Below are 20,924 nucleotides of genomic sequence, written 5' to 3' on the forward strand. Positions count from 1 at the left end.
GTCAAGCTTTCAAAGGTGGATATTTTGTATTTGCTTTGAGCGGGAGTTGGTGATGGAGACACGAGTACTGGAAGGCTCTGAATATAATTATTTGCAGCAGTGGTGGTTGAGGATAATTTTGTTTGCGATTCCACGTCCATCTCAGTTTTTGGAGCTTGTGCTTTTCCCTACAGCAGTGGCGACATTTCTGACCACGGCTGGTGAAAGAAGATAGGGGAGGCGGTGGTGGTTATGTATGGCTGTGCATTATATGTACGTGTGTGTGTGTGTGTGTCCGAGAATCATGTGTTCTTCTTCCTACTGTAAATATTTAGCTGAGGGTTAATGCAGGGCAGTAATGGGGAGGATCTTGGCGTTTATCTCCCCCCCTCCATCCTGTCTGCTGACTCCACCGTGCTGATGGATAGATAGTTAGCCTGATAGATATGTGTTGGAGGGTGGGGAGAGGCAGGGGGTTAGATTTTGGTTAGGTTAATGTTTGACGGCAAGGGGGTCACTGATGGGACGGACGAGTTGGTAGAGCACAGCGGGTTTGTTGGTGTGTGGGGGAGGAAAGACGTTGGGTGGACATTTATTTATTTAGACCAGTGTGTGAGTGTGTGAGTAGAAAATAATGAAAAAAGAGACAAGGAAATTAGACACCTCTTGCTGTTTTCATATGTTGTTTTTATTATGTTTTTTTAGTTAAAGATTTCTTAAGATTTGTACGTTTTTTCCCGTCATCTGAGTGAAGTGACAATTATAAGGAACTTGGTCTCACTGCAACACACATAAGACGGAAGTTGTGAAAACCAGGGAATATATAATCTGTTGAAATTTTATTCAAGGACAAATAAATAGGGTTGGATAAATGAAAACGAATTTGGGCACAGTAAAATTAAACTTAAGAATTGTATTTTTTAAATTTTTTTAATGGGTTTGATTTTCTTTTTTTTGCACCATTCAGGGTAATTATCTTTTATTTTCATTAATCTTAATATTTAACTAATGTGAACATTGTCGTTGATCGAGCTTGAAAATTTCCTCCACTTTATCCAAAACAAAGACTGTTAAACACTTGAAGCCAAAGAAAAACAAGACACACACACACACACACACACACACACACACACACACACACACACACACACACACATTATGCAGAAAACTTCAAACAACACACATCTGAAATTGGAGACAAAGTACTTTAAAGTGACAGCTCTTTCATGTACAATAGACAATATGTGTGTTCCTCCTCAGTAAACTACGCAAAAAAAGTATATGGTAAAATATTTCAGGTGAATTAAGTCCACTTTGAAACCTAACTGCATATTTGCAGAGACTCCTGAATTTTGTTGTATGCCCAAACTGTTTTCAATTCTGAAACTGATTCGGCATTATCAGTCAGAGGCAAACCCTCATACATTTGATGTGATTCGTGCACACACACGCACACACACACACACACACACACACTCGCATGGTCTGCCCTCGATGTGGCTCTGCTCCCTCTACACATTGCCGTGATGTTTGAATACATTTCTGTTTATCTTTGGTGGTAGAAAATTCTCAGAATAATAAATCTTTCCGTTGCCATGATGGTATTCAGTGTTTGTCTCCACATTCCATTTTTAAACATGATTAAATGACTGTCTGAAGTTTTTCCAGAAAACATGTTACAGGACCCCAGTGTTCAGCATCACACTGCAGACTGAAATTTCCCTCTAAAACAGAAGTTGTTGGTTGAAAACACTAATTCTGCTTGTTTTTTAACAGCGTAAGATGCATTTCACTTTGTTTTTAGATTGGACTTAACCCTCCCTAAATACATGACATAGATTTCCTTTGGCGATAATACCAGCTTGAACTAATCAAGGTGGATATTTTTGAAGCTTACAGATGTACTGAGCAGGAGGGGAAAAGGAACAGGAAGGTCAGGCGATGGAGGCAGTTGTGCTTCAGGGGCTTAACATTATTGATCTCACAGATAGGGTCTAAGTTGTACAAGCTTAGGCATGTGTGTGAGAGGTGAGTGAGTGTGTGTGTGTGTGTGTGTGTGTGTGTGTGTGTGTGTGTGTGTGTGTGTGTGTAGAAATGTTTTGCTCTTTGTCTTCTTTTTATTTAATTTTTTAATATGCCTTTATCCCAGTAATTAGATAATAGTTTGGTTAAATCTCAATCTTTGTAATATTTGAAGAGAGAAGAAAATACACTTCTGAAATAACAGTTCCACAACAACCATGAAAAAAACATAACTATATACATTTTTTAATTTATTAGATTTGTTTTAAAATAGTTCGATAGATGTAAGATTTATTTATTTATGTATACATTTTTAGTGTAGCATATCATGAACTGGAGCAAGACGGTTTTCACCTTAAAGTGATAACATTTACCTTAAATGACTATTATTAATATAATACAGCTGAACTTTAATTTAGAAAAGTACTACCAATTTACATAAATATTTATAAATTCCTTTAACATCACAAAATTGCAAAATCAGAAAATAACGAGCTGTTTAGTTTGGTTGTCTATATTAGGGAAAAAAATACAATATATTGAAAATTCAAAATAATTCAGACATTTCTTAACAACATAGAACAGAACATTTAAATACAACATACAGAGACAGACTCAAATCTCTATTAAAATACTAGCTGTTTAGTTTGGTTGTCTGACACAGGATTTTTTTTTACAAGAAATTTATTTAAATTCATTTTTATGGAGTATTAAATAAATACATATACTGACACATAAACGGCGTACTTTCTAAAAAATCTCTATTCTTGCATCATGAAGTTAATATAAGTTAAAATTAACCTTTAATTTTTTTACTCATTACTGCCATTGTTTTTTTGTTTTTTTTAACCATCCCTTTGTGTGTAACTCATTTCATCAGCGACATGAGCTAAACTCTGATAAACTGTTGGTTTGGCCTCTAATCCAGCGGCTCAAAATCTCGCTGGAGCTCGTGCCCCCTGAGTCACGGCAGCCCTGCTTTGGGTATCAATTTTTCTGGTGCATATTACAAAGCGTTATAAATAGTATGTAGGCCCATGCAGTGCTCCTATCTCTCTCTCTCGCTCTCCCTCGCGCTCCCTCCACCCCTCCCCTCCTGGCACAAAGATCTCTTGTTCCCCCAGTGAATGTGTGCTGCCCTGAGCCATTCAGGCTTTTGTGGGGCTGAGGGGCCCTGTCCTCCCACCCCTCCCCACCTCCACTGCTGGGGTCAAAGGGGGGCAGGGGCAGGGCTTATCCCTGGTTAGTGGGCGAGCACAGGGGTGTGCGAGGGGGGAGGGAGGGGGAGAAAGCAGAGAGATAAGAGAATGGAGTATGGGTGTGTGAAAATGGAGCAATATGTTTAGTGATTTATAACTAGTTTTTTAATACAACATTCATGATTTTTAATAAGCTGCAGAAAATGTGTTTTATCTGAATTGCTATAATTCTGTGCCAGTTTTTAAAAGCTTAATGTGAATGGTTTGTGTGTGTTTCTGTGTGTTTGAAATGTATTATAATTTAATGGAAACGAAATTATTTGACTGCACACTCAGGCAAGTCCATGTACGTAATCACACACTACATTTGTTGATTTAATAATCACGCATTAAAACTTAATTTTAGATGTTCATTTCTCTGGAATAGAGTAATTGGTCTTTTTGTAGCCAGCATGCACAAAATTAGGATGACTTAAACTGAAATATTAATGCTTTTCATGCTGCAATAATTACAGTGACTGTAACATCACCTGTCAAACAATATTCCTCTAAAACCATTGTTTATTTGTCCTGTTTAAATATAGTGTTAGATGATGATAAAGCTGCTAATGTCTGTGGTCTCTGATGTCTCCACAGGTGTTTTCTCCGGCGCCGATGGGTCATCGTTGGGAACAGGAGCCGTTGCCGTTGGTGGAGCCGGCTCTGAGTTGTCACAGCAACAGCAGCCCACACCTTCGCTAGCCCCTCCATCTCCATTCACCGCCACCGCACCGCTAACCAGCACAGCCTCTACACACGTGAGCCCAAACACACAAACTGCACTAAAAACTCCCCGTGCCCTCCTCACACACTCACATACATGAAAATACATGCTCATTAAACACACTCCATCTCTCTTTCTTTCTTTCACAAACACACGCATACACACATTTTCTCTCTTCATTCAGCACCCTCTGCATCCGTCAATTCATCCACATCTCTGGCATCTTTGAGCTGAAGTGTAGATGAGCTGAAGTGCAGATAAACTGTGGGAACACAAATAAACCAAAGCACGCTAATTAAACGTCTTCCGCACCAAATCTCTCAGCACTATTATTAATCCATCGCATGTTAATTATGTGTGAAATGTGTGTGTCCTGACCTTGTCTGGATTGTGTTTTCTCAGGGAGTTATTCTATGGCTGATTTGTGTACAGTGCGCCTGTGGTGGAAGGTCTCACTGGTTTATTCACAGCACGAAAATTAGTCTTTTTTTTTTGTATCTGAACATTTCATTGAAACATCTGTGATTCCCCTGCCTAATTTAATTCAACTATTGACCTTAGCATGCTCTGAAAAATGTTCTGTTATAATATGAAGTCTTTATTACTGTAAATGTACAGGAATGTGTATGGGTGTCATCACACAGATAACACACAGGGAAAATTTTGGGAAACAAAAAATCTTTTGAAAAAAGAATGTTGAAATTTAGTGTTCAATGTAATGACATTTGGAAAGAAAAAAGCAGAAGTTGAGAAAAAAAAACCGCATAGCATCACGATTGCTTATAATAAATAATAAATTGCTTATTTAGTCCAAAAGATTTTGCTGTAATAAAAAAAGACTTAAGTGAGATAAACAGACTGAAAACTTTATCTTGAATAATACAGATGTTGACAAAGTTCTTCTTTGGGGACATCATTTGCAGTTGAAAAAAGTGATTAATCGCACTAAATTCCAATATATTTTATTGCAATACTCAGCAGATAGCAATATGTTTAAAATGACAATAATACTGTATCATGGCCTAAATATTATCATAATATTTTATCGTGGAGCCTCTGGTGATTCCCATCCCCACAAAAAACACCTGTGCTGTGTTAATATAATACACACTCACTATGAGGATTTTCCTCATATTCCTTTATGTGAAAATGGTGGGAAAAAAAGCTTCTGGGCAGAACTTAGAAAGTGATCATTCACTATAAATTAGGTCTGAAAGTGGTTCCAGAATCCAGGCTGCATATTTAAGGAAAATGCCGTCTATCTTGCATGTATGTGAAATGTTTAGGAATTTTTAAATAGACATTAAATCATTTTAACAGTGTTTTATATGATATATGATGTTCAACTTGCAGTTCAGTAGGTTTATCTATATCAGAATGAATTATGGTGATTTCCAGAGCTAAAGTTGCAATTTTTTATGCTTTTCCTGGAAATGTAATTGTTGTCGGTGTGTCCCATTGGCTTAAATAGGCTTGTATTCAAAAGTGAGGGCATTGACTCTAATTCGATCAGCTCAGCCCCCTCCAGTAATCACTGCCCCATCTCCCCAAGAGAAAAAACCCCTCATCTTTAATCACTGACCCCAGTGTCCATCCATTCAAAACCTCCCCACCAAAGACCACGCTCTGTCTCTGTCCACCCAGCTCCCATTTTTCTCCCGTGTCCACTTACCACCTCTTTCTTTTTCTCTCACACACACACACACTTTCTCTCACCCTCGACCTTCCTTCTCTCCGTCCCCATCCATTTCTCTTTTTCTCCCTCCGTTGTCCTGTGATGTAATGACATCTGACAAGCACCACAGTAGGGATGGAGGGATAGATGGAGGGAGGGAGGGATCGGGGCAAGTGTGTGTGTGTGTGTGTGTGTGTGTGTGTGTGTGTGTGTGTGGAGGGGGTTGCACTCATGCCTTGAATTGGCTGGCCTGGGCTTCATCTTGCCCCGCTCCTCTGTGTTCAGCACATATTATAGGGGACGGGAGGCCCAGGGAAGCACAGGATATCACGCTTGTTTGCAGCATGTATAGATGAGTTTGGGCTGTAGCTGTGTTTGTTTGTACGTTTGAGACAGAAAGAGAGCAGCAAAAGCGAGGAAGACTTTGATAGAGAAAGAAATATTTTTTTCCTTCCTGTCGCTCCAGATTGTTAAAAACGTGTGTGTTGGTTTGTAAAGTGTGATGCACGCCTCTGGGCATCTGGGACACACACGCACACACGCGCACACTTACAAGTTGAGTCTGCAGAAATTACGCAACTATAGAAGGACGCCAACAACAGGCTTTCTTTACTCTGTGTGTGTGTGTGTGTGTGTGTGTGTGTGTGTGTGTGTTCCTGTGTGTGAGTGACAGAGACCATTTGCTATTTTCAGTCCGCTAGCAGACTCTCGGCCTACTGTTATTGGCTATCAGCCCAGGACAGAGAAAGGGAGCGCGAGAGACTTTGAATGAAAAATGAATGAAAATGAAAAATGAATGTTGATGGGAAAGGGGGCAGGATTATGGCACTAAGGGGAGGAGGAGGAGGAAGGGGAGGAGAGTCTAGGAAGAAATCTGAAGTCATTTCAGCGTGGGTGGAGAAATGGACCGAGAGTTTGAATTTAACATTTAACAGTGATGGGAATTTCCAGGATGTTTTCCAAATGGTATTGTTTTAGACATACACCTTCCATGAATTTGTAATGGGAGATTATCTACTATTTTTGTTCTCAGGGTACACCCAAAATTTGAGCAAAATGCATATAAATAACTTATAATGCAATAGCAAGAACAGAAAACAGGCTTGTCATATTGACCAGAAATTACAGAATTGCTAAACCTTCCAAACAATTTGTTAAATAGCACCTTCTGGCGGCCTCAGTAAGTTTTCTGCTGTGTCACTTGTTGTGGCTTTTTAACCAAAACAGCCATTTTGTTCTTTTCGGTAGACCTTATTCCCCTCCTGATGCTCCACCCTCGCTCTCTTCCGTCTTACCCCACCCCACCCTTCACTCCACGGTCCTTATTTGGGAAATGCCTTAATTGGATTAAACTCTATGCATCAGAAACACTTTGTCAGCATGTCAACGTACTGTTGGGATGTTGAGGCACTCTGAGCCCCGTGTGCATGTGTGTATTGGTGACAGAATAATGAGCCGTGGATCCATAATATAGCCTTGGTTTTTGTATATGAAATGGTAGTAAAGCGTTGTCAAATCCACATTCAGATATGTTTTTTTCCTCAATTCAAATAAGCTTCACTCACATTGAACCGCGTGTAGATGCTTTGTAGCAAAGCAAAATCAATACTGGAGGGCAGAGAATTAAAATTCTCGAACCAGCGATTGATCTGATTGATTCTCATCTTTGTATTCAGGCTCATTATATGTGTAATAACATGCTGATTAAACCGCTCCAAAAATGTAGCACAAAGTAAACACTTGAAGCTGACTGACGCAGTAAAACACACACACCAAAGAAACAACTCTGACTGCAGCATGAGATTTAAATATCAGTTCTTTAACAATAATTCACCGCTCAGACAACATCGCTTTGCTGCTGTTCAAGAATGACAATTTTTTTTTAACAATTATTGCTAAATAGAGAATCTAGATACAATGATATAAAGTAGTGCAAGTTACATAAAGGAGAAAATATAACAGATAAAATATAAAGTAAATGACATAAATCATTAGTTGCATGAATAGACGGGAAAAGTAAAATATATACGCACAACAAGAGTGTAAATAAATATGTAAATAAGTGTGTATATCAGATAAATTCATAATGAATATGAACAATTAAAATTGGAACGCATCAAAATAATTTTCCATTGTAGCCCTGAAATAATGTCTAATTCAATGAAAAATGATTTTAAACTCAGACGTGCATTTCCACCATTTAATAGAAGCCGTGTAACTCCTGAGTCAGTGCTTTGATGTTAATTGTTTAAGATTCAAATCCTTTAACTTTGAGCACAGTTAAAGAGACGTATAACTGCATTGTGGGTGGGTTCTGGTCCATGCTCTATTAAAATCCTCTCTAAAAAAAATGTTTTCTAAATGACTTGTAACTACAATCTCAGTAACATATATCCTTGTGGGTTATTCTCGTCCGTATCTGTGCCTCTGTCTACAGGTGAGCGGTCTGCCGGGGTCAGTCTTCAACCTCGCTCCCTCGCATATGTTTGGTAACCGGCTCAATCCCAACTCAGCCATGGCAGCACTCATCGCTCAATCCGAAGCCTCACCAGCAGGTACGGCAGCATACCTAACGTGATGATGCGTGTGTGTGCCCGTGTGACAAATGCATGCATGTGTGTTAGAGAGGGAAAGAGAGGGAGATAATCGCTAGGTCACGCCCCCTCAGTCCCACAGAGAGGTCAAGGGTCAGCACTCGTGATATCTTCAAGCTCCTCCCACTCAGCTCCAGTAACGTGCCGTGATTGTCCCCCCTCCTCTGTCAACCGTCCTCTCTGTCACACATACAAATACAGCACATGGGCTCACACACATATGAAATGCATGTTTAGAGCTCTTAACTGTGGCTGGTGTTCGGGAAAGATCGGGGTTGTGTTGAGCTGGTAGCTGCCGTCAGGAGCTCCTGCAGCAGAAAACAGGCGGTTTGTTGTCCGTCCAGTGCAGAGGAGCTGATGAAGGAGTGAGACATGGCTTTAGTAATCAGAGTAGCCACTTCCTGATACAAGACATCTGGTTGAAAAGAGAGGAGAGAAGAAGGGGGAGGAGGAGAGAGAGTTAAGAGCGAGGAGGAGGAGGAGGAGGAGGAGGAAGGTAGGTAGTTCCTGCTGCCGGTCAGCAGTCATCAGAGCCAGATCCACCCTGACCCGCAGGTCAACTCACTAATCAGGCTGAATGACAGGAGGCCACAGGGCTGTGTGTGTGCGCGCGTGTGTGTGTGTGCGTGTGCACGCGAACAGATAAAGAATATGCGGGTTCCTGTGTGTCGACACAAGCAAGCTTTGTGTAACTTTTAAAAAACGGTTTGGTAGCAGAGGAAATTGTCACACTTTAGCGACAACTTTTTTCACTTCATTAGAAAAAAAGTAGATTTTGTTTTAGATAAATGTTAGATTTCGTTTAACAAAAATAGAATTTTGGATGTGCGTGTGCATTAAAATTGAAAATTTGCATATTCATATATTGTTTGATATTCCATTTTATATGTAAGACATCAGACACTTTATTTGTCATTGTAGATGGACGAGGAAATTATGTCTGTGTGCTTTCATGTTGACATATGTACACAAAAGAAATAAAAACATTAAATTAAAGCTGAATTTGAAACATTAAGACAAGATAAAAAAAAGAAGCACAGGTAATGATAAAATGAAACAGTGACAAATAACTCTGAGCATAAATGATCATTTGAAGTGTGTCTTAAATATCAATAAATAAATGGCAGTGGTGAGTTTAAAGTGCATTGTCAATCAATATGTATATTTAGAGTAGAGTTCTATCTTTTTATTTTTATATATGCAGGGTTCCCACGGTCATGGACAACCTGAAATTCATGGAAAGTCATGGAATTTCTCAATCTCATTTTCCAGGCCCCCACCGTAAAGTTGTGCACACAGTTGTGTACAGCACGTGTGAACAGCTACACAATCATGAATTTCTGTTTGTGAACCAGTGAGGGTCATGTGGGCACAGACGTGCAAGGTGTGCGTGTGTTTGTATGCATGTAGCCTGTTTACTTTGGCAGCCGTCTCTCTTTGCTTTTGAGTGTCTGGAGGGAGGTGCCAGGACGGAAAGGGTTATGAGAGAAAAAGGACTTGAAAAAGAAGGCGAGCGAGGGACTAGAGTGGTGACCTGGTGGGGGTAAAAGCTGGGATTGACCGTCTTAAGTAGAGGGGAGTTTGTGTGAGTGTGTAAATGCAGAAGTGTGCGTTTGCGTGTGTGCATGTGTGATTCATTACTCTCACTGAGGAAAATGAAAAGAAGCGTCTGGCCAGGGGCCCGGAGGGAGGAGGTAGAGACTCTCACAGAAGGTAGAGGGAGAGAGAAACGCACAGGCACTTTGAATGTAGGCTCGTGTGTGAAAGAGATACAAAGGCAGAGAGAAAAAGTTTCGGAATTTGCAGGGCCACAAGTATTACAGTCTTTCCACGCTGCTCCTCTTTGACACAGTGTTTTTACCCAAAACTGAGCTGTCTCCAGAGCAGAAAAATCTTAAAACTGTTTAAGTGTGGGTGAGGACACCAGAGCTTTTGGAAAAGTCTGCACTGTAAGCCTGTTCAGATCTCCTAGCAAAGCTTTATAAAACTCCAATAAAAGAAATCCAAATAGACATACTTGGAATTTGGGAAGCGGTAGTGCTGTTTAAATGTGCTGTCAACACCAATCACAGATATGGAGTGTATGAAAATCCTTAGTATTTTAACCATGTGTGTTATAGTGGGAGTCATCGGTTCAAAGTCATGTTTGTCATAACTTGTTTTAAAATGAGTAAAATTTATCAAGTATGAAGCTCATAAAACAATGTTAAATTTAGTTTGAGATGTTAAAGAGGGCCCCAAAAAGAACAATAGGAGAAGGAAAATATTTTTTCATAAACCTTCATTTTAAATGTTAATACAGCCTAGACCTGCAACGATAAATTGATACATTGTCAAGTATTGAATCAATCTCCAATTGAATTTATAATAAATATTATCGAACAATTTAAGTTCTCTGACTCCAGTTTCTGACATGTGAATACTCTCTGGTTTATTTACTCATCTGTCAAACTGAATATCTTTAGGTTGTTGACAAAACAAGAATGCCACCTTGGGTTTTGATAAACACTGATCAACCAAACAACTAATCAATCGATTGAGAAAATGATCAACATTTAAATTGCTTTTGAAAATAAAAGCAATTTGCAGCCCCATAGCCTATCACGCAATGCATTCATAAGGCTTTTTTAGATTTATTTATTTATTTATTTTGAAATGCTTGGGGTTTTTTGTTTGTTTGTTTGTTTGTTTTTGTTTTTGTTTTGTTTTTTTTCCTGGTGTTATTTGTCGAGAAACAGGACAAATCTAGAAATGAGAACAATTAAATCATGAGTGAGGTTGTATTTAGTGCTGCAAATTAAAATTATTTTCATTATCAGTTAGTCTGTTGATTATTTTCTTGATTAATCTATAAGTTGTTTGGTTTTAAAATTGAGCAGTGTTTCCCAGATCCCTAAATGATGTCCTCAAATGTCTTGTCTTGTCCACCGCCAAAGATATTCAGTTTACTGTCAATAGAGGACGAAAGAAACCTGAAAGAAAACACTTTTAAGAAGCTATAATCAGAGAATTACTCTTACTGAATTAGCTGGTGATTAATTTATTAGTTGACAACTTATCGATTAATTGTGGCAGCTCTAGTTATGTTAAAACACAGTATGTGTGATGTCAGAGAGCACAGGATAACCTGGCTGTTGTCTCACTCTTTACCATATGTTGGCTGTGAAGCTCAGTTTTGTGGTTTACCCACCAAAATAAAACAAAAAAGATATTTAGCTGTTTTGCGATTGTACAGGTGTTTATGTGTAGATGGAAAACTTTACAAAAATGACCTGGAAATGTTAATGTGGATGAATACACACAAAGTGTTCAACTTCAGCCGGCTTAGTGCGGGCTTGGTCTTAGATGTACAATTGATTTTTGTGTGTGTGTATGTGTGTGTGTGTGTGTGTGTGTGCGCGCAGATCAGGAGGTTGGAGACGGCAGCAGCGGCGTCGGAGCTCAGGGCTTCTCCATAAGAGCTTCTCCCAAGACCACCCCGCGGTGAGTACACACACACACACACACACACACACACAGATGCCCACCCATCCCTCCCCATTTACATTCCTCGCTGCCCCCCCCCCTTCACCCATCCCCCCCCTCTGCTTTTCCCTCCGCTGGCCCCTCGTCTCCTCTCTCTTCCTCTCACTCCTCACACACACACATGCACACTCTCCCTTTCGCTCTCACCCCTACAGGCAATTCTCGCTCTCTCAGCCAACGATAACTTGTGTTTTTTGAAGGTGGTAACCATCCTTCAACTCCAGTTAGATTTTTTTTTTTTTTTTTTTTTTCCGTGGGTTTAATCACACATGGACGGACAGTCTGATGATTTTCGGCATCTCCTCCAGTTGGGAGTATTTACATGGATGTCTCAGGATGGGAATATTGATGAGACAAATTTGTTTGTTTCTTCGTCTTTGTGGGATGGATAATTTCACTTGATGAGGTTGGTTCCAATTTTTATTTTTTTGGTTTATTTATTTTCACACTGCACCTGTTTTATTTCACATTTTGCATTTATGGGACGTAATTTGTCTGTGTTGGAAAGGGTGGCATTTATTTTAAAAGGAAATATTGTAAACCAAGAATATGGCGACTTAGGAAATTAGATTTTCTCATTAAAGCAGCACATTTAATAAATGCCTTGAGGATTTTGTAGTTCAACAATTTAATGTCTTCATATAAATATAGTTGACACATTTTTGCATCCAACATTTTGGATTATAATGAGACATCGACGCCCAAAATCTGAGTGAATTTAACTTTGCGCTGTGATTCAAAAGTGGAAAAATCTTGTCACCACTTTGCATTTCTTTTACTTTCCCCCCAAATTACGCACCTCTCTCCTGCTGTCCCTCTATTCCCCTCGTCCACACTCAACAGATTGTCTCCGCACACACACACACACACTGAGATTTATTGCATGAAGACAGTCCACTTTCCTCTGTCTGTCTCTCTCCCTCTTGCATGTCCACTTTCTTCTTCTCTCTCCCTCTCTTTCTCCCTCTCTCTCCGCCTCACACACACAGACAGAAAGCCTGGCCCCTTTTCATTAGAGGCCACTGTAACAACAAATTGATGTAGTTTTATAGCCAGCAGTGTCTATGTTTGTCTGACGTTTATGTTGGGTCATTAATCTCCCCATTGACCTCTCTATCTCTCCCCTTCTATCCATGCTCTCTCTCTCCCTCTCTCTCCCTTCATTCAGCTCTCCCATTGGTGGCCTGCAGATCCGCTATGACTCCTCGGGGTCGTTGCCGGGGCCCGGGCTGGGGTTGCTAGGGGCGGGGGGAGGCGGCGGGGAGACGCTGCCCCCGGTGGCCACCAGCATAGAGCAGCTCCTGGAGAGGCAGTGGAATGAAGGGCAGAGCTTCCTGCTGCAGCAGGGAGCGCAGGGAGACGGTGAGAGGACACACACACACACACACACACACACACACACACACACACACACACACACACCTGAAGACGCACAAGGATGCACTCACAGGATGCAATACCTGACACTCTTCTCCAATGGCAAAACGATACTATTTCAGTGCCTTATCCTGATAACTTTTTAATTTAACAACAGGATTAAATGTTCTTAAACAAAAACACAACATTTGCTGTCCATTTTTCAGTACTTGTCAAACATTTCTGTACCAGAAAAGTAGTGAGGTTTATTACCCAGCCCCTTCCACCCTCTTTGCCCATCTCTATCTTCCTATCAAGTGATCCATCTCCCTTTTGCCTTCCAGCTGCTACCGTTCCCATGCTCTCTCAATCTGTCTTTTCATTCACTTTCTCGCTTTTTCTGTTACTGTCAATTACTGTCAGTAATGTGGCTATCCGAACAGCCTTTCAGGGATCTATAAAGTAAAAATTCAAAAGGGAAGGTCGCCTCGTTGTTGGAAAGGTTGTCCTTCATCTGGACTCTGGTTTAAGCTCCTGTGTGTGCATACCCTCCTCACTGAGTTGTCCTTGTCACTGACTCTGCACAGGTGCCAGGGTCACTGTTCTGTAGCTGACCTTGACCTCTGACCTTTTCATGGTGTACATCTGTCTAATCAGTCACCTGTTTTTTGTGTTGAGGCTTAGCATAGGTACATGGCTTTTCTTTCTTGTGAAGATCACTCCCAATACAGCTTCATCTAAAAAGTCCAAAGCATTTCATTTAAAATGTAGGCAAAAGGATTTTGAATTTGAAAAGCCTGTGTTGACCTCACACTGCAACCACATGAACTTAATCACTGCAAATTTGAATGATTTTCCTCTCTGCCTTACAGTAAATCGACAACTCAGAGCAAAGAGATGCACAAAATGTCTTTTAAGCAGGAAGAACAAAGTGCTCCTGCTCTGCGACACATAAATGCTCTGATCAAACCAATCACTTTATCCTTCTTGTCTCTCTTTCTCCGTCTCTTTCAGTGGTGGGCATGTTGAAGTCTCTCCACCAGCTGCAGGAAGAGAACAGGAGGCTGGAGGAGCAGATCAAAACTCTGACCATGAAGAAAGAGAGACTGCAGCTTCTCAGCGCTCAGCTATCAGTGCCTTTCACCCCCACCACGGCCTCCTCTGGTACACACACACACACACACACACACACACACACACGCTGCTTTTACACAGAGATTGTGCTATAGGGCTGCAACAAAGTCCCCCCTTTACACAGCCTCGCACTTTTACACTGAGCCAAATAATGGCGGCATCATGCCGCTTCAGTGTGTGATTGTACACTGCATAGCGGTATCCCACAATCAAAAGAGTCATGACGGGCGTGGCGTTAAACACACGAATGTCCGCCTCTAGTTTGACATGTAATACACGTGTTGGTAGTGCTTTATGAATATTAACAAAGGCATAACATTTTAATCACAATCATTTACCTTCTCTGATATATGACAGCTGATCTCCTCTGCTTGGAGGGTAAGGAGCTCCTGAATCTTTTCCCAATTTGCGGGCATTTACGGCAACTCTTCTTTTCTGAATAAGCTGCTGTGCTAACAGCTGCTATTTAAATGTCCCATGGTGGGGCGTATGCATAAACACATTGTCAAAACGTCACACTCGTGCCGTTTTTTCGTCTTTCTGGTTTTACGTTTTACACAGCCGTTTCGGGGCTGTTACTTCCTCTGGTCCCAGCTCAGAGGAGAGACCACTTTGTCCCCCCTTTTTCGTAATCAGACATTATATAGAGTAAGCAGAAGCAGCACAATAGTATGTTGTTCTGTCTTGAACAGGCAGCCTAAATGCAGCCACAGATACAAGAACTGAAAAAAAATAGTAGATTAAAATAAAAGTTGATGGAGAGAATACAGATGCACAGCTTTGATTACTAATTCATCTTTACAGCTGTTTATTAGAGCAAAATGACAATTATTTTCTGGCTTCAGCATCTCAGATGTGAAAAGCTTTCCTGTTTTTTATGATTTTGAATTGAATATCATACAAAATATTTATTCACATCACCTCAGGCCTTTCCCCATATTTTTCTGACACTTCATATAGACGAAACAGTTGTTGGTTAAAACATAATCGGCAGAATTATTGATGAAATGTAGACAAAGAGAATCTAAACCTGCTTTGATTTCTGTTGCAGATGTGAAAGGAACCCATGTGGGAGCCACTGACTCGTCTTTACCCATGGCAGCTCAGGTAAGAACAAACAGCAAAAGCACAAGATGAAGCAATATCATACCATTAATATAATAATTGAGTTAGTTAAGGTTCAGTGATGTAGGCAGTAGATGGTTAAGTTTGGTTATATGAGGTAATGTCATTATTTTACACCTCATTGCATGATGAATTAGAGTGATCAGTCTACATTTGTGAATAAGAATATCATCAAGTGGATGTTACTATTAATGGTTTTTCTCTCCCTCAGGACGGGGCATCATGTGGTGGCCACAGCAGTAGTGGCTCCACCTCATCTCTCTCCACCCCTCCCTCCGTCTCCCAGAGCCCGCCCCAGCCGCAGCTGAATGGAGTCGCTGCTGTGGGAGCGGCCCCGGCAGGGCTGGGAGGGGTGGCGGGACTGATGGGTGCTCTGGGTGCAGGCAGCGCACTGGGCATGGGGGGAATTGTCGGGGCGCTGAACGGGGTGATCCAGACGCCAGCAGGCACAGCCAGCCCTCACACACACACTACAGGAGCAGCTACCGGCGTCACGTTGCCTGTTAATAATAGGTACGTCTGACGGCTGCTTTTTTCATCCTGAAATCTTTTTCTGATAAAACGGTAATTAAAACCTTTTAGTTAGTGATAGTTGACAAAAGCGAAAGACGGAAACAAGTTATGCTCACTAATGAAGGATGAATGTTATTTCATGTTAGTAATGCAATAAAAGCATGTGGTGTCAGATCACCCTCCCCAACAAATCCAACAACTGTCAGTGGATTAAAAACATTCAGAGTATATCAGCAGTATGACAGCAGCAAAAAGAGGTCGGTGTAAAAAGTAAAGCCGTAACCATGGGCAGCACGGGTGTGACATTTTGATTTCGTATTATGTTTTTGCGACCACACTGCAGGAGATTTAAAAAGCAGCTGTTAGCAATTAGTTGCTAACTCAGAGAAGAAGAACAGTGGCCGTAGATGTTTGCAAACTGGAAAAGCATGCACTGTTATTCAGTATTCACGCAACAACCAGAGAGGCTCGGAGTAGGAAAAAAAAAAAAAAAAAACACACAATCAGAACCAGAAAATGATTTATTGATTATTGACATGTAGGTTTTCACTTATAAGGACTTTAATTTGTTTTGTTTTGATTTTTTGGTGCATACATTAAGCCTTTGAAACCTAAGCAAATTGGCTTGACTTCTTTCGACAAAATTATGGGAAGAAGGCAATGAGCAATTTAAGAAGAAATGGCCTAAAAATTAGCAAGAAATTTGTAAAAAGCTAAAGCTACAAAAAAAACACAGACATAGCCTGAACAAAGTGCTCATAATACTAATTAATTCTGTAAATAAAAATGTGACAAAGATAGGTGTGTTTTAGCTCAGGATGTCATTACTTCGCTATATTATCACAGCAAATAGTTCTTCCCCACTATGCTAATGCTCTGAATGTCATATACAGAACCTTTAAAGAACTGAAAACACAACAATCATTCCTGATGTCAGGGAACAGCCATGTCTTGCAGCTTCATCTCTTGGTTTTCGATGATGTTTGTAGGTGAACTCAATTGCACCTTCTCCTTTTTCTTTACCTTTGCTTGCATGTTGGATTCGTGCAGCTCAGCAACTAGTAAGAACAGGTGAGACAGAAGTCAATTTAGCATCACAGCAACCTGTAGCTCCGTTTCTTTCGTGTCTCTGAAGTCTGTCACAAGAGATTTTGTGCTGCATGTTTTGTGTGTGGTTATGTGAATTCATACCCTCCCCCCTTTTTTTTGCAATATCACAAAGTCTTAAACCTCTGATGTTTTGAGATTGTGTATTAAAGTGTGTGTTGCTCGGAGCTGATAAGGAGTGTTTATTGTGTGTGTGACTGACTGTGAATTGTGTTTGTGTCCCGTCAGCGCTGCGCGACTCGGCCTGCTGTCTGAGCAGCACAGACTCCTCCTGCAGCAGCATCAGCTCCAGCAGCTGCTGTCCTCACAACCCTCAGCGGTACGACACACACACACGCACACACACACGCACGCACACACAGGCAGGCTTGCAACTCCTCACTGCCATCACCACTATCACACACAGTTAAACACACACAAAGACACTAAGCTACAATTTTCCTTTCACAATGACCTAAATCACCAAGCTTATTAACTCTTCTTTTTTTCTGCTGTCTTCCTCTCCTTCCCTCATCCTTCTTATCCAACTCACATTTCCATTCTTGTCTTAAACTTTCGCTCTCTCCTCTTCCTCCCTCTTTGCCTCCTCCCCTCCCTCCTCTCTCTCTCTCCCAGGAGCAGCAGCAGGTGTTGCTCTACCAACTGATGCAGCAGCAGCAGGACCTCCAGCAGCTGCAATCCCTTTCCTCCTCTGCCCAGATTCCCTCCATCCCGCTCTCCTCCGCTCAGCTGCCCATCAACAACCTGCTGCCCGCCGCCCAGAGCCAGGGCCAAGGCGCCATCACCGCCAACCCCTTCCTGGCACTGCAGCATGCACATGCTGACACACACGCCTCGGGGGCACAGAAGCCGCGGCTAGCAGAGAAGGCCGTGGGCGTTGCAGGGCAGGAGAAAACATGACGGCAGATACTCTTTACTTTTTTTTTTGTTTTGTTTTTTTTAATAAATATGCAGAGTCTTCGGGAGATCAGCCTGTTCGTCAACTTCGTGGTTCAGTGATGAGAACATTGGCAGCAGAGAGATCTGTGTTATTCTTTGCTAATACACTAGCATTGTGAGTGGCGGCATTGATCTGCAGTCACCAGCTCATTGTAGTTGACTGTCAGGGTTTTATTTTTTTGCTATTTTTTCAGGTTACAGTCTTAACACAACATTTTGTCTTCGTTTGTAATATTTATGTCCATCCAATTTTTAGATTTTGTTTTTAGGTTTTAGCTTTAGGGCTGCTTCAGGTTCTTATTTTGTCACTGAGATCATTTGCGTTTGATATCACTGGTAGCAACTTAGTGTGTTAGTTAAAAAAAAGCACATGGTGTGTTTGCTTACCTTTTCCATCAATGAGTTTCTCTCAATGTTTCTACTCTAATCTCATCATCTTGCTTCTTCTAATTTCTCCTCATTCTCTTGTTGCCGCGTCCTGTTTCATGCTGTTTTCCTTTGTCTCCACATTTCTCTCACTGCTTCTCCATCCTCCACACCAACGATAATTCTCGGTCTGGTCTCTCTGCTGTCTCACTCTCTCAGGGGCCTCCGCTAACCAGAGTCGTGCACTCAGCACACAAGCTAGCACACACACACACACACACACACACACACACACACACAACATACTAAAATAGCAGAAATACATGAATATAAAAACTACAACTCCCCACCACAGGACTTCACAGTAGCAGATGTATGTTTGACATCTGTCTCGCAGCGATCCCGAGGGGAATATTGGGTGAGAGGCTGGTGAAAATATTCCACATGTTCTTGCTGTTGCCTCTCTCCCCGTGTCTCTTTCACAACGTTTGTGCAGATCCATTAATGTCAGTGAGCCAAGCCTCGTACGGTCACCGCAGAAGCCTTGCTTTTGACTGTCTCATCTCTGGGCCAGATTCAGGGGGCTCACTCAGGGAAGTGAAATGTAAAAAAAAAAAAACAACAACAAAAAAACAGCAAGTTGAATGTTCAGAGGGATGCTTTAATCCACAGACTCACAAAGAGAAATTATGCAGTTGGTTGTCAGCGTGCGGAAGTTTTTACGTTTCATCTTCCTGATTGAGCCCCCTGCTGCACCTACCTCTCGAGCAGGACCAGCCTATCAGGACCTAAAAGGCCGACAGCAGCGGCCGCTAAAAACCCACAGCAGTCAGGACTGGCCAATCAGGGTCCAAACCCAAGTGCCTGAGGCCAAGGGGGGAAGGCGCGATTTGTTTTCCTTTTACCTGTGTCCCTGTCACTCAGCCCAATTCTTCACAACGCTACTAGTAATTAAGCTGCCTTTCTAAGGCGACAGATTATTAAAAAAAAAAAACACGTCAGGCTGGACGTGTTGTCTCTTTAATAAAACCAGGAAATATTATTCTGCTGCATTCTCTAATATCAAAGCCAACTTTGTATTGTGCTTTTTATTTATTGGGAGTTTTTTGTGTAATGGGCATAAGATGATATATTTTAAAAGCCCGCTGGTGTTGCAACTTAACATCATTTTGTACTACTGTGTAAAGTTTTGTTTGTATTTTTTTTCCTTCATACAGTCGAATCTTGCTGTAAACCCTTTTAATAACTTCTTCTCTGTGTTGTGTTTGAAAGCTAGAAGCTACTTGATAGTTGGCTGATTGGGGGGGGGTGCCGCTGTATATAGCTGTTTGTAGGGGGAAGGAAGTGTGTCGCAGTGGCACAGTTTTTACCTCGTCAAGTGTACATAAACCTTTCTCATTGGCCGTTGGTGTACATAAGTGATTGTGATTGGCCGTGCTGGTGTGAAGGAAAGCCAATGAAGCCTCAGTTTGTGTGTGTGAATCTTTTAGGACCAGACAAAAAATAAAAAAGGCTGACAGTGACTGGACACACAAAGTATTAATTTATTTTTATATGTGCAGGGACATTGTGTTTCTTTTTTTTTTTTTTTTAAGTTTTGCACCGTTTTTCTTGATGAGAAGTCATTTTATACTTGGCACTGTGTTTTCATCTGTGCACACATTTGTTTGGATCAATTTTGTACAAGTGGAGAATAATGGTAGGGGGGGGGGGGTCTGACATTGTATTTCAAAACACCAAAATAAAGAAACACTCTGGATAAAGTAACTGGAACATTTGGTCTTTGTGTTAAAATAGAAAAAAAAATCTTCAATTCTCTGATTTGAAAAGCGTTGTTTTGCCGATTCAAATGAATTAATCTGTATTCAAACCTGAATTAATACTGAATACACTGACACATAAATATACTTTTTTTGTGTCACAATATTCTAAAAATGTTACATTTTTAGAACAATATGCAAATTCTGTTCTCAAAATGGATGCTTTCCTTGCTGCCAAAAAGTCTGTATTTGTTATGCCTCCAATGAATAATCTGAAATGCATTTAATATCCAGACAGATGTGCTGTTAATTTTAAAAAAAAATCCTGCTTGATAGGGGAAAAAATCAAAATAAGGAAGTTCTTTTGCCTAGATGTAAAACCAAATAATGCAAATGTATATACAACATATTAAATAATACACGTCATGACTAAATTTAAATGGGCTGAATAAATTGGTTGCGAGATAAAACTATGTAAAAACCCTTTTCACCCATTAAAGGCACAAAATGGTTTATTCTGCCCCTGCTCTGGGATTCATTTAAACACGTCTTTCCCCAAAAAAATATCCAGGTTACAAAAAAGGGAAGGAAACTGAAAGAAAGTAAACTCACAAAAAAATAAAAATTTATAATAAAATTAAATTTTTTAAAATAAAGGTGCATGACAGAGACATAAATCAAGAGAGAAAAGACTGGGGGCCCACAGAGCCTGCTTATGGATAGGGCCCAGGATTTGGTGCTACGCCCCTGTACACAAATCATGAATGTAAATAAGATGATAAAACAAGTTTGTTTCATTTCTGATTAACTGACAATAGACACAATGTCAATGAAGATGGAGTGATGGGCTTGGCTTATATTTTACAG

The 20,924-nt window shown here is 40.8% G+C and overlaps 1 protein-coding gene across 2 annotated transcripts in view; it reads left to right on the forward strand.

The window, feature by feature from the left end:
• mllt10 (MLLT10 histone lysine methyltransferase DOT1L cofactor) overlaps positions 1 to 18,922 on the forward strand; it is a 51,642-nt gene extending 32,720 nt beyond the window's left edge. For both annotated transcript variants that reach the window (XM_042510239.1, XM_042510240.1), the window contains 9 exons: positions 3,837 to 3,997; positions 8,076 to 8,193; positions 11,637 to 11,715; positions 12,926 to 13,119; positions 14,128 to 14,277; positions 15,299 to 15,354; positions 15,584 to 15,885; positions 17,221 to 17,311; positions 17,608 to 18,922. In XM_042510239.1, the coding sequence (XP_042366173.1) occupies positions 3,837 to 3,997; positions 8,076 to 8,193; positions 11,637 to 11,715; positions 12,926 to 13,119; positions 14,128 to 14,277; positions 15,299 to 15,354; positions 15,584 to 15,885; positions 17,221 to 17,311; positions 17,608 to 17,892 (1,436 nt within the window). In that variant the 3' untranslated portion in view covers positions 17,893 to 18,922. The remainder of the gene's footprint in view (positions 1 to 3,836; positions 3,998 to 8,075; positions 8,194 to 11,636; positions 11,716 to 12,925; positions 13,120 to 14,127; positions 14,278 to 15,298; positions 15,355 to 15,583; positions 15,886 to 17,220; positions 17,312 to 17,607) is intronic.
• The last annotated feature ends 2,002 nt before the right edge of the window (positions 18,923 to 20,924 follow it).

The sequence above is a fragment of the Plectropomus leopardus genome, chromosome 21 (genome assembly GCF_008729295.1).
Source record: "Plectropomus leopardus isolate mb chromosome 21, YSFRI_Pleo_2.0, whole genome shotgun sequence".
Classification (NCBI taxonomy): Eukaryota; Metazoa; Chordata; class Actinopteri; order Perciformes; family Serranidae; genus Plectropomus; species Plectropomus leopardus.